Source organism: Pleurodeles waltl, chromosome 9 (assembly GCF_031143425.1).
Source record: "Pleurodeles waltl isolate 20211129_DDA chromosome 9, aPleWal1.hap1.20221129, whole genome shotgun sequence".
Lineage (NCBI taxonomy): Eukaryota > Metazoa > Chordata > Amphibia > Caudata > Salamandridae > Pleurodeles > Pleurodeles waltl.
The window spans coordinates 1138726720-1138741213 of NC_090448.1; the positions used below are offsets into that span (position 1 = coordinate 1138726720).

The 14494-nt window shown below is 42.6% G+C and overlaps 1 protein-coding gene across 1 annotated transcript in view; it reads left to right on the forward strand.

Annotated features, from left to right (window-relative positions):
- CHURC1 (churchill domain containing 1) overlaps window positions 1–14494 on the forward strand; it is an 80962-nt gene that overhangs the window by 26192 nt on the left and 40276 nt on the right. The window contains exon 3 of the mRNA XM_069208908.1: window positions 2465–2535. Coding sequence (XP_069065009.1) covers window positions 2465–2535 — 71 coding nt within the window. The remainder of the gene's footprint in view (window positions 1–2464; window positions 2536–14494) is intronic.

Sequence of the window (14494 nt, forward strand, 5' to 3'; positions counted from 1 at the left end):
CAGGGAGAGATTTCCTGCATTTTGTTCCCTAAATATGAAAGTTCCACTGATGCATGTCTTCTTGAAGTGTGGGATTCCCCATAGGGGTGTCGATAATTGCCAAAGCATCACCTGAATAAAAATAGGCTGGTGCTGTTGATGGCCCTAGTAGCAAAGAGTGCCTGGATGAAGGAGCATCTAGCCATTCATAGCGAGAGAAGCCCTTGAAAAGGTAGAGTGATGTGGTTGGAAAGAATAATAGTCACCTAGACCTGGCATTCTGTTTTCTTTGTAGGCTTTTTAGAAGGTAAAGTGTACTCCAAAACCTCTACTCTTATCAACGTTTGGGAAACATTATTTGGAGTCCTTGTGACTTGGTTCACTTAAGGCACATGTGATCAGTTGAAATTCATTACCACCCTCATGTATCTTGCTTTATTTGATGTTGCCCAGGAAGGGTCTAGGGGTCTTGATGGCAGATGATTGTTAGCTTGAAAGTGTCCTTTATTCCCCAGCTGGGGATTTCCTGTTTTAGATGAGTTGAGTTCCAAATGATTAGCATCCATTGATCCCAAGGTTCTGTGGCAGCGATCTAGGCCAGAAGAGTGAAGGTCAGTCGTCTTTTCAAGCTTGAAGATCATCTTGTCTTCTGCATCATGGTAGCACTTAAATTGAAGTACATTATGAAGTAACTAATGGGTTGAAGTACATTTTGAAGAGGGATGGAGAGAAGAGTAGACAAATATGGGGAGGGTGCAAGATGATGCTTGATCTAGCAGAGAGGTACAAAGAAATTCATTCTAGATTAACCCACTGAATGCTAGTGTCTTCTACCCTCAATGTGCCAGTGTCTTCTACCCTCAATGGTACATAGCGTGGTGGGCTGTATCAATGGTGACAAATGTCTCCAAAAGTAATAAAACTAAAATGCCATTTCCATTGAGTGGGGAAACTCTTTTCCTCTGCAAGGGGGTTTCATCAGTTTACCCGCAAATGGTCACTTACAGATCATGGCCTTTCTTCTCTCTGGTTTATTTGATGTAGGGGGTCTTGAGGTTTTGGGGGAAGATGCCTGAGGTTAGTGAGTTGTTTATTTTGGTTCTTTCCTGGACTTTCATGATAACTGTGAAATCATTAAAAACTTTAAGGTGCATACATGTCTGATGGGGATCCAACTGAGCTACTGACCTAGAGCAGTGGCTTGAATAGAGCGGATCAGTATTGCTTGAAGTTGGTCAAGAACTGTTGTCTTCCAGCTGATGTTGTCATGTTTTTCATGGTCTGACGAGGGAAGTTGCAGGATGACTTGAAAGGTCTTCACAGAGGTCTGGGTAGTGAGGGTTCCTGGTAATGGCATATTCTGGGTTATGCAGTTCTGATAGAATGTTGTACAGTTTCTTGGGTGAACATTTTACTGGAGATATTGGAAGTGAGTAATAAACAGTTTTTGCTTTTTTTGATGGCATATTTTTAAATACTTGTGTGGTCCTTAAATTGGAGCTTCCCATGGGAACTGTTTAATTTCAGCTTGTTTATTTGAAATGTTTGTGCAGAGTTCCTTTGATCTGCTGGTATTGAGGATAGCAAACATCTACACTCTTAACAGGTCAGTCAGAAATGAATCTCTGTAAGCAAAGGGCTCTGAAAACCATAATCCAAGTGAAGAAACTAATTTGAGGTGCAAATAGGCTTAAACAAGAGTTCTAGACCTATTCAAACATAACTATGAGGATACGTGCCCTCCAGAACATATAATTTCACTTAGTTTAGCAATAAGTGAATGCATTTGGTACAATTGATCCAGTACCCCTTATCCAAATGAATTATGTGGATCCAGCATCCCTAGGCATTGGACTGTCATTTAAATTTGAAATCAGTACCATCTGCCATCAGACCTACCTGTCCACGCCTAACCAGCTGGATAAGACAAAAGACGCCTTTACTTATCTTTCACTTGTACACTTGTGTTCCGTGTTTCCCCTTAAGCCTACCCAAATGCCCTCGGAAGCAACACAGAGGGCAGGGGTAGGAGGAGGCAGCACCATGGAGGGCACAAGTAGGGGTCGGAAGCAACACAGACGGTGTGGTTGGGAGAAAAGCAAACAGCTGTGAAAGAGCCACGTGGAGCTGGCAAGGAGAAGCATTCTGGTGAGCGAGAGGCACATGCAGTGCGGCAGAGGGAAGATGAAAGTATATAAGGGAAACAGCTGTAAAACACATGCAGTCTTGTGGGTTGTTTAAACAAAAAGAAACAAAATAGTGCGTGGAAAGGAAGCAGTGGAAGAACACAAGTAATGCGTTCATGTTCCAGGCACAAACACAAGAGGAGGAAGGAAAGCTTGCACATGCTAATGGATTAGAGGGAAGCAAATGAGAGCGACAGTACTTATCCACATGTTAGCTAAAACAATGAAGTGTTTGCTCCTTACATCACTAAATAAATATTAAAGGTCTCTATTTTCTATCTTGTATTATTTTGTTTCAGATATGTGTACAAATTGTCATCATATCATCGCAAGCCACGAATATACCTTCAGTGTTGTGGACGACTACCAGGTATTTTTGTTGCATACTCAATATCCTGTTAACAGATAGTGGGAACATACTTGGTTAAAACATTTCGGCCCTCATTTCGATTCTGGCGGACATGAGACCGCCAGACTCGCCATGGCAGTCTCACCGCCACTGAGATGTATTATGAGTTGTGGGGTTTGGCTGTAGCCAAACCTCCACAACTCCGCCTGGCCCCCACCGCTGCGACAACTCCTCCAATCTGGTGGCCGGCCTCAGGCCGCCGCCCGGATTACGAGGTTGCACACCAGCAGGCTTTCCGTGGCAGTCACGCACCCGGCAACAGGAATCCTGATTCCTGTTGCTGGCACAAGCACCCCAAGACGTTCACACACATTCACACATGCACCCACACACATCCATGCACATACAGACAGGCACCCCACTCATCCACGCACTTGCTACATATATCCCCATTCACTCGTACACACTCACACAAACATGCACACTGGAAAACGCATACATGCACTTACACGCACTGAGGCAAACCCATTCAAACACGCACCCCCCATTCACACGCACACAAATATATTCACACACACGCACGCACACAAAAGCACCCCATTCACACACATACACGCACACACAAGAACCACACACACCCTTTTGGACGATCCACGTACCTTTTCCTGCGAGCTGGTCATCCGGGAGGGGATGGGTTCTGGCAGTGTTGCACCGCCATCACCACTACACCAGCAAGACTCCGCCTAACCGTATTACGGCTCGTAATACGGCGGGCAGAGTTTTGGTGGTGTGGCGGTGCTGATGGTGCACCTCCGTCAGCCAGGCTGCAACTTTTAATATGCTGGCTGCAGTGGCTTCGGCGGTCTTGCTAAAAGACCACCGAAGCCGTAATGAGGGCCTTTGTTTTCCAGATGCTTAAAAACAGCTTTGCAATGGACTCCAAACTTGTTTTAAAAAGTATACAGAGCACCATTGTCTGTCCATGATGAAAGAAGAAAACTGAAAGGAAATGGTTTATATGGATTTATATATTACAATACATAGAAAAATCTTGCTGTGAGGTAGCCAAGGAACTCTACAACCTTAGCATGGAACCTTATCACAGTTGGGGCCCCCGTCTATTTGTTTCCTTCTTTCAATTTAGAGCTCCCAGAACAAAAGACTTGGCTCTATAGTGTGTGTCGCATCATGTGACAATATTTGCCTTTGTCGTAGTTTGGACTCTTGCTCTGAGCAAGACTGCTGGTTTAAGGATGACAGTACTTTTGTTTATAGGCGACTGCGTCTTTCCTACAACAAGTCGCAACTGTTGTCCCAACCTTACCGGCTCACTAGCAGCACCTCACCAGAAACATAATAGTAAAAGGTGATTTATTGCAGCCGTTTTACGCGTGTACTCGAAAATAAGATATCTCAGGGAATGTCGTGGTTAAACCGAGATTACCCTTTTCTCACAGTTATATTATGTCTCATACAAACGCAGGCAATGACCCAGATGCAGTGAAGTTATAATAGTTTTTATTTAACATAACTGCAATTTGCGATAAGTTGCATGTACTGCAATGATTAGGATAATTAATATAGCAAGTAGCAGTATTGTGAAAACAAGAGTCATTGTTACGAAGACCCCCACCATTTTGCAATACATGAAAGAGATGAATGAGATGGAATATGCCCTAATACCCTAATGTGAATAGGCCTAACCTTCTACCTAAAGAAGAGCTGGGTTTGTTAAACCTAATCTGCCAATGCTGTGTCCATGAGAGGAGCCCCCAACCCTCGTTACCTTGGAATGAGGTCTCTATCTCAGACTCCGGAGGGACACGAAGACTGGGTCAGCGTCAAGACGACTGCAGCATCGGTATCAGCGATGGTGGCGATGCCCTCTGGTCGGAATCCCTCTGATTATCTGTCTAAAGTGTGATGTATTTATACAGATCTACAAGGTCCCCTGACGTAGGTGTATTCCTAAACAATAGATAACAGGCATGTTTGGGACGGCAATTAATATCAACAATCCCTCGAAAGTATAGAGAGGTAAAATCCCTAAGTGTGAACACCTACTGTTTGTTTGTCTTTGGTGCTTGATCTTGACGCCTTGGCGCGGTGACACTGATAATGGAACTCCTAACAAGTGGCCTAACTATAAACAAGGCAGCCATCTTAGAAGAAATAAATAATTAAATGGGCTAAGACAGAGCAAGCTAAGTAGGTTAAAAGTCACTAGGTGACTGGGGCACAAGTCTACAAGCCAGAGGCTAAGCTAACTCCTGTTATCCCATTAAAACGAACTAGGATTCACTACACCTTCCTGTATTTGTTCTGCAGGATAGGTCTATAAAGGCATACTCCCCCCCCCCCCCCCCCCCAGTTTTACATCTGCACAAAGGCCCACTTTCTGACTAAAATATATTTGTGAATGTAATATTCTATTTCCAGCTGTTCTTAATTTTGCTTATATTTTCTCAGTTTTTTTTTTTTTGTGTGATAGTCACTGTTGGGCTAGTGAGTAAAATAGACTGTACATGAAAGCCTCGTTTCAAGTGCTTATGATTCAGTGCAGAGATGGGGGTCACAGACAGGCTTTCCCCCCCAACCTACATCCCTCTGGTACACTGCAGATGTCGCTTAGAGGTTTAATGCACTTTTTGATGTGAAAAAAGGACCTCGCCATAGAGAGGTTTGTGGTATGGAGAAGGTGTAGATCTTGTTGCATTCTCAAGATTAGCTATGCAATCTCAGTATGTGCTAGGCATAGTTTTGGGTGCTGTTGTCTATGCAGGGAGTCTTGCCTTTTCACCGTAGTGAAGCTAAGCAACATGAATTCTTGTTGATACCAATATGCAGAGCATAGTGTGGGCATAACTGAATGCTTGGGAATATGATTTGAATATGGGATTGTTGATGCATTTGGACTATCTCAGTGACTCATTTTAATGTCCGCCTAAAAGTTTTACTTATAATGAGTGCCTAAATATCAAGTATTGTACAAAGTTCTTCTTGGAGTGCATGTAAATGAGCTACAACCAGTGTCCACACTTTAACTAGGATGCACAGATTTTAATTTTTAATTTTACTGAACTCAAACTATTTACACTTTTTGCCAGCTTCTGAAAAATTCTGTAGATGAGATCCATTTTTAATTAGTGGTTCCCAAACTTTAGTCTTCTTTGGACCCCCATTTTATCATTACTAGAACCCAGGGACCCCCACTGAATTGTTATTGGAACCCAGGGGCCCTGCACTGAGTCATTACTGGAAGCCAGGGACCCCAGCCTAAACATTGTTGATGATTTGAAACAATACACAAACATACAGAAACAAGCATTCATCAAACACGTACACAAATAACACATTTTATTTCATTTGCAAGCAAATATAAATACAAAAAATAAAAAATGTAATAGGAAGGGTAGAGCTTTTCTAAGTTCAGTTGAAGCCACACATCATCCATACTATATTCTGTTTGATGCACCTGCACTGTTTCCACAAATCAATCTGACATACTAATTTAATTTTTAGCCTCCAATTTTAAGTTCCTTGACACTTACTGTATGTTTTTAAATTTTCAGTTGCATATTTAGCCACTTAATTTATTTGCATTTTATTAATCTGTTAATATTATTTAAATTTCTAAGCAGTCATGGACCCCCAGGGGAGGCTTCGCGGACCCCCAGGGGTCCCTGGACCACAGGTTGGGAACCACTGTTTTAAGTCATTAAGTCCTTTCTAGATCTTGTCTGTTACTCACAAGGCAACATGAAAGGGAGCTGGATTACCTTGAAAGCATTTAGCTTATGAGGTGCATTCTAATTCTTTTGCATCATTTAAAACTGATTTGAGTTTTATGGCATTCTTTACTTTCCTTACTCCCTTTATGTGCCATTTATGCCAGCATTAAGTTGTTTTGCCACCTTTTGGTTCTGTATTTATAGGTTGTGGTCCTACCTCACATTTAAGCCTATGAGAAAGATGTTCTCTTTGAGGGTTACTTACCACGTAAATGTGGAATTCTGACCTACTATTTGTGTTATTTAATATGAGAAGTATGGAACTTCACATTTCCTCCACATTGCCTAGGAGGACCATGCTTCCTAAGCTGTTACACCTCACAAGATGACATAGCTGAAACTAAATCTCATAGACTTTTCTCTTGAAAAACTCCATGGTCTCTTTGACCCAGACTGCATTCATTACCAAATACATAGGTCCTTGACCGAACCGCTGATAGTCTGAATGTATTCACTAACCGTAAGGGGATTCGAATATCTTTTTCGTTTTCCCTTTTTTTATTTTTTATTGAGCAGATACAGACCATGAGGATTACACGGAGGGAAACATAAAATTACAATTGATCATCAAAAACAATATTTGAACTTATTCTACAACAGACCACAAATGTAAGAGCACATTTCAGCGTCCTATAATGCCATAAGTGCATCCTCTATTTCGAAAGTCGGTCCCCAAATGCCCTTAAACTTGCGGACTGTGCCTATTCTTTGCACATACTGATTTTCTTTAAAGCGCACCACATTTATTTTCGCCTCCCAAGCTTTAAATGTAGGGGGAATAAGTGATTTCCATGCTTGTAAAATTAGAGATTTCGCAATCAGTGATGTTATAAATAGCATCTGTTTTGCCCGAATAGTTAATTCAGGGGGACACGAAGTGCCAAACAGGGCTCCCAAAGCATCAGGGATAAGTACACACCATACCTTCACGATGAACCACTGAAAAATTCTGTCCCAAAATTCCATAAGCTTGGGACAGGTAAAGCACAGATGGAGCCAGTCCCCCAGGTTACCATTGCATCATGGGCAAGAACCTGAAGTGGTCGGGAATACTTTCTTGATTTGTGCTGGAGTGCGATATAGCATCCATTTTGAAAAGCAAGCCGTTCTCTTGAAGTTTGCCCTCTTCCCCCCCTCCCCCCCCCCCCCCCCCCCCCCCCCCCTTATCGCCTTGTGAGATAAGCTATTGAGGTTCCTCCATTTTTTCAGATCTATTTTGCACCCCGTGGTGTCATCGATCTTTGTCAGAAAGCATGGGACTATTCGCAATGTTGCCTGAGATCTTAGGATCCAATATCAATTGCCGATGCACTTCTGGTTCTCATAAGATGCCTGGGCAATAAGAGGAGAAGATGGATCCACTAAAGGGATGTGTGGGAGCAAAAAATTCAATAGTTGAAGATAGGAATATCTTAGAAAGTCTGAAATAGGAACTCCAACCTCACACTGTGCCCACATCGTGATTTGGTTTCATGCAAAAAAACAAATCTGAAAATCTAGTAAACCCCAGATTTAGCCATTGATTAAGATGCAATGGAATCAGCTTTAGTCCCATCGTCCCTGAGTGGGCCAGTAACATTGCTGGATGAAAATTGGGAACTTGATATTTCACTCGAAATTGAAGAAGCCTGGTATAGATTAATGTAGGGACTTTGTATCTAGTACGTTTAGGCTGACGCGGGAACCTAAGAAATGGTGCTAGCTGACATCGGAGTTCTGATAGCATAGACTTCAAATAGGAATTAAGATTAGGGGATAGAACTGCTCTGGAACCCCAATCCAAAAAAACAGATTCATAGTACCTTCTAAAATTTGGGAGAGATAGTCCTCCATCCTTGAGAGGATGTCCAGCTGTTCCCTTGGTTTTTTGTTGGCCCAAATAAACTGATGGAGTATTGTATCGAGCTCTTTAAAAAAAAAATTATGAATTTTGATAATCACACTAGAGAAGATGAATAGAAAAAGAGGTAGGATCATCATCTTGACATTTTGACCAATGCCACACGTCCAATAATTGACAAAGCAGAGGCTTGCCATTTCTGTAGTAGGTGTTGCACTTTCATAAAAGTAAAAATATAGTTTAAACCAAAAAGATCAAAAAAATCTTGTGATACATAAATGCCCAGATATCTAATGGGGCGAAAGAGACGGTACTGAACCCAAGGGAAGAATATTATCGGTGGTATTAAACAGAAGAGCTTCCGATTTAGAATGATTAATCCTATATTCCCCTCAAATCTGAAAAGACCATTATTTTAGCAAAAGCCCTAGCGAGATTTGTGGTCTCTGCTGCAAGATAGAGAATCAGATCGTCAGCAAACAATTTTAGTTTGGGAGGAAGAATAGAAGTATTTTGGCACAACACCGTGGCTAAAGGCTCAATAAACAGCGCGAAAAGCTTCAGGGAGAGGGGGCTTCCTTGAGGCGTGCCTCAATAAACGTGTAGGGTTCCTGCTATGTGTGTATTAATACGAATTTTAGCTTGGGCCTTAGAATAAAGATTTCTCAATATCTGGATAAATTGTCTGGGAAACGTAAACTTACCAAGATCCTAAAAAGCACCTCACATTGAACTAGATCAAAGGCTCTCTCTGCATCCAACATTATGATAGCCACCGGTTTGTTATTATGAGAGTAATAATCTATCGCTTGGATTAGAAAATTAGTATTAGTCGCCAACAGCCTACCTGGGAGAAAGCCACACTGATCTTCATAGATTAGGTCTTGAGCTACTAAGGCCAATCTTTGTGCCAATATCTTTGCTGGAAGCTTATAATCAAGATTTAGTAGACTATTCGGACAATAAGAATCACGTTTCTGAGGCGGCCTATCTGTTTTTTTAGAAAGCTAATCACTGTGGCCCTTGTAAAAAAAAAATTGCTGGTATGTTTTCCCCCTGTAGGATATTATTAAAAAGAACGAAGAACCCGGCTATTTGGTCTACAAGGATTTTATAGACTTCTGCCAGAAGACCATCTTCCCCACAGGCCTTCCCATTCGGTGAAGCCACAATTGCCTCCTTTATTTCAAGAAGTGAGATATGTAATATGAGTTTTGCCCTTGATGACTCGTCCAAAATTGGCAGAATCACTGGATCAAGGTATTGATTGATCCGCTGAACATTGGTTGGAAGAGAGTGAGAATAAACTTTTGAATAGTGAGACAGAAAGACTATTTCACTATCTTCTGGTTTGTTTACAAGAGAACCTTGACCCTCATCAAAAATAGATTTGAGTGTCTTTATGAGATTTTATTTTTTTCACAGACCCGGCCAGAAATGTGCCTACGTGTTCACTTTCTTCATACCATGTCTGCAAACTTGTATGTTGATTGACTATCTTGTGAGATAAAAAACAATCCCTTAACTTGGCCTGTGCCACACTCAATCTTGTGACTGCCTCTGGGTCCTGAAAGGTCAGGAGGGCTCTTTGTGCTTGATTGAGCCCCAAGTGGAGCTCCTTTACCGTCTCCTTATTTAATTTGACCGTAAATGGCTTATAAGATATTGTTCCTTTTCTTATGTAAGCTTTGAGTGCTTCCCAAATGGAAAATGGGGAAGCAGAGTCTTTATTAATCTCCAGGAAATCGGTAACCGAGGTCTTACGGATCTGTACACATCCTTCATCTGCCAAAAGAGATCTATCGAAGCTCCAAAGAGGACGAGCACCCATCTCACCAAGCAGATTGAGATTGACCTGAGGTGCTGAATGGTCCAAGAAAGGATTGGCATGCATAGAAGTTGCGTCTTGCGAGAAGAAACAAAGTTAATAAGAAGTCTATTCTGGAAGCTCTGTGTGGGTTTTTTTTTTTTTTTTTAATATGTATAATCATGATCCTGCGGGTGATCAGTCCTCCAAGCGTCTACTCATGCTAAATCAGAAATAATCTTACCCAACCACTGGGAAACTTCCGCTTTATTCTGCTTTTTGTTCTTACAAGAAGAATCTATCTAAGTCTCTGAAATAACATTAAAGTCCTCACCAATGACGAAAAGGCCAGGGAGTGTGCTCAACACCTTATAGAGGCCCTGAAGGGGCCTTGGATCATCTCCTAATGAACCGTAAAAGCTCGCAAAATGGATATGATCATTTGAGATAAGAGTACTAATTACCACCCAACGTGTCTGCGGGTCTCTGTGGATCTTATACACCTTCCCAGAAAATTCCTGAGACACCAATATAGCGACCCCTCGAACAGCGGCATTAGCCGATGTGTAGTGTGCCTGAGCAATAAATGTAGGGAGTTTTGGCAAATTATTTTGACATTGTAAATGCGTTTCCTGCAAGAGAAATATCTGTGATTGCGAGGCCCTAAGCCAGTTGAGTATAGCAGCAAACTTAACATGATTATTGGCATCATTTATATTACAAGAAATAACCCTTAGTTCTCTCCATAACCCTCCTTTACCAAGCAAAGCCCCCCCCCCACCACCAATAGGAGGATATCTCCTCCCCCCCCATTCCACCTTCCCCAGCGGGCCCACCCGTCAAGGCCCCACCAAACTGTGAACCACCCCCCCATACCCAAAAAAGAGACTGCACTGTCATGGCAGTCCTAGAGCCTTGATCTCGGGAAGAGCAGGAAGGTAGCAGGGCAAAAAAAGAAAAAAACACAGCATGACAATTTGATACACCTAGTAGCCAAATACCGTAATACATTTTTTTTTTCTTTTACTGTTTTTCCCCCTTCCTTTTTCTTCCCCTTTTTCCCCCCATCCTCCCCCCATACCATATCATTGCATTTTTTTTTTTTTAGCGGTTCGAAGAAGTTCTTTGCATCCTGTATTCCCTGAAAAATATGAGCCTGTCCTTTATGGAACAACTTGAGTTTAGCTAGTTGCACAATACCATCTGGGGCCCCAAATCTCTTAAAATCGTCTATCAGCCCAACAAATTTGCGACGCCAGTGGGCAGCAGCAATAGACCGATCAAAAAACATGCTGAAGCATGAATTAAAGTTTCACCAGAATTAAAGTTTCTCATTTTTACAGCTTGAGAAATGATTTGTTCCTTAATCCTATAATCTCCAAAATTGACCAATATAGTACGGGGATACTTTGAGTTTGCCGGGCGCAAGAACGGTACCCCATGCGCTCTCATAATCGAGAGATCCTCTTCAGTACTTGCTTTTTCCAGAAGGATACATTTATAGATGAGGTCTGAGACTATCTTAGTCACGGATGAAGATGATTCAATCTCTTCGGGGACCCCTATGAACCCGAGGTTTGAGTGCCGAGACCTGTTCTCCATCTCAAGCTTTAATTGAAGTTCCTTGTGATCCGATTGGATCTGGGATGATGCTGACTCCAGTTGCTTTTCAGCATCCTCGAAATGTGAGACCCTCTGCTCCACTTGGGATACTCGTATAGAAAGATGTTAGGTAGGTATTTAGTTAGCTAAGTTGGTCCTTGGTTTCCCTACAAGCCTCCTCCTGGGATAGTTTTATTGCTCGGAGCGCCTCCAAAATCGGAGCCATCAACTCCTCCATCAAAGGGATGCCAGTTACCCTGCATACCAAGCTGGCCGGAACAAGGGTATTTGGAGAGGAGTAGAGAGTCTGTGGAAGAGTATTTGTATTAGAGGATATCGAGTCGGATACTGCCTGACAAGTGCCTTCTGATACAAGATTTGATGCCGTATCGTGAAGTAATACGCTGCCCATTCAATTTTCTTTGGTTGGAGAGATTGCTCTCACTTGCCCTCCCTCTTTCATTTTATCCCTTCCAATTGCCTTTAATGGCCCTTTAAAGTTGCTACTAATAGTAGAAAACAACAGATAAGCAGGTTTTTCCTTATGCTGTAGGGCAATACTAGATAAAGCTAGGGGGAGGGTACCGGGTTTAGCTGGAATAGCCAAAGTTGCATGAGACTCACTGGTCAGATCATTCAATAAGGAGGTGGAAAGTTGAGAGAAAAGTTCAATGAATTGCATTGGCGTGGTGTTGCTTGTTCTTGATCCTCTAACGGACTGGACCCCAGCAGTACAGGAAGTACTGGAGAGGCAGGTGATGGGTCCTGCAACCCTGCGGATTCTCTCATGGACTTCTCTCCCCCCACCTCCCCCACAAGGTCTTGTTGGTCAGAGCTATGTCTTGTCTTCTCGTGGCAGGAGTCAAAGTCTTGGATTTAAGTCCTTTCGGGATTTTTCCAATTGTTCGTGCCTCATACCCCGTATCCCATGCCATGCGTTTCATTGTAAAGTAGAATAAGATAAAGTACAGTGGAGTAGAGAGAGGTGAGGAAAGAAGCTTCAAGAGGCCGCATATGATGCTGCTTTCAAGAGAGTCCAGAATAGGAAAACGAGGGAGCAGCAAGCCACATCTGCGGTAGTGTGGACCACTTCCGTAACACCCTTATCCCCACAATCGCGCCTATTACGCTGCCTAATGCTGCTGTAGCAGGCTGCTCAATCTCCATTAACCATTTAGCCCATTATCGGCTGCTATGAATCTTCTTCTCTTCCCCATGTGTTAGTGCAGAGATGTAACAATGTTCAATTACTTTGTGATGTTGAGGAGACAGATTTTGGTGTACCTAAACGTAATTAAGCACAGGCTCTCCAGCTCGCAAAACTGACACGAGCCAATGCTCATTCGGTCAATCTGCTCCATAAACTCCATGAATTGACTGCGGTGAGGGTGAATGCCAAGTATACACAGAAAGTAAAGCAGAGCCGATTTCCTCTTTGCACCTTTTTTTATTTTTTTTATTTTTTTTAACTCCCCCTTTTCCTTTATCTCCTCCCTAGTGATACAGGTACTTTTGCCTCCAGACGTCATACACTGTGGAGCCCCTAATGGTGATCTTCCAGCTGTGCTGGGCTAAACGCACAGCTAACTTAACTCCGTTCAGCAGTCTTAAAAGCATTATTGATTGTAAGTTGCTCCCTCCTCTTCCTCCTCGTGCTAATTCTCCATTGCCTGCTGTCTCCACAAACACCAAAAGCAAGATCAGAAGCTTCCAGCCTGCCACCCGGCCTCATATTGCATGCACTGAACCAGCTACCTATCTTTTTCTTCCTTTTGTTTTTCTTTTTGGTCTCCGTGTTTCTGGACTGTCCTTCTAGGCCTACCAGGGGGTTTTCGCGGTGATTGTCGCGTCTGAGCAGGGAAAAGAAAACAGCCGTCAGTATGCCGTCAAACCAGTCTATCCAGCCGCTGGCCACCACACCGTACCCTGCTCGCCCCTGCCGCTGAGTCTTCTGCAACAGAGGCTGCACACGGCTGCACAGCCTGCTGGCCAGGGTGATTCCCTGGAAAGTCTGAAGTCTTGGTAAAACGGGGGAGAGAAGAGGCTGCTGCAATAGGCATTGGTATGTCCGCGTGACCGCAAGCACGCTCTGCCTGCTATCTTGCTGCTCCCTGGGGCTCTCAGTCACGGAGCATGACGGGAGGTGCACGTGACCAGAGGAAATCGCCCTTCGGGATTCCAATATCTTTATTAATTATGAGTTGGGTGGCCTCAAATATTCCATAGCTTCACCCTCATTGCGATTCTAAAAGTGGATCTATATACGACATGATGGGGAATTTTCTCTGCTGGGGTTTCCTGGGATGCACCTTACCAAAATGTGATAGACTGTTTTACCTAGAGTGGGCTGCACGTGAGACTGTAAAGTCTTTTAGCCCGTACAGCCTTTGATGTTGTGCTACTCTATTACTTAGCAATGCGCACTCAGCCTGCATTTACCCACAAAATCATCCATCCTACCTTCTCAGTCTCGGCTAGAGGAGACAGGTTATGAGATTATGACGCTTACCAGGATGGTGTCCTCATTTGTAGCTGTACCAAAAAATAAAACTAACCAAATTTATATAATTGTACACATGATACTTCCTTATATAACAATTGAGAGACAACACCCTGGACCTTGGTTAAGTGGCACGATAACTAACATGCATGAATTGGCTACATTTTCTAAATTCATCACCAGGGATTATATAAACAATCCTGTTACTTTACCATTTTTTTCAGATCAATTAGGAATATTTAGATTTAAAAGGCTTAATTTTGGAATCTCGTCTGCTGCAAATTATTTCACAAAGCGACAAGGAAAATTATTTGAACAGTAAACAAAATCTTTAATAATATTGATGATATTCTTAAGTGCAATAAAGCGCAAGGACAGAATCAAGCACTTTCAAAAGTCTGCATCTGTTTGCGAAATGCCAGCTTGACACTTCATAACGA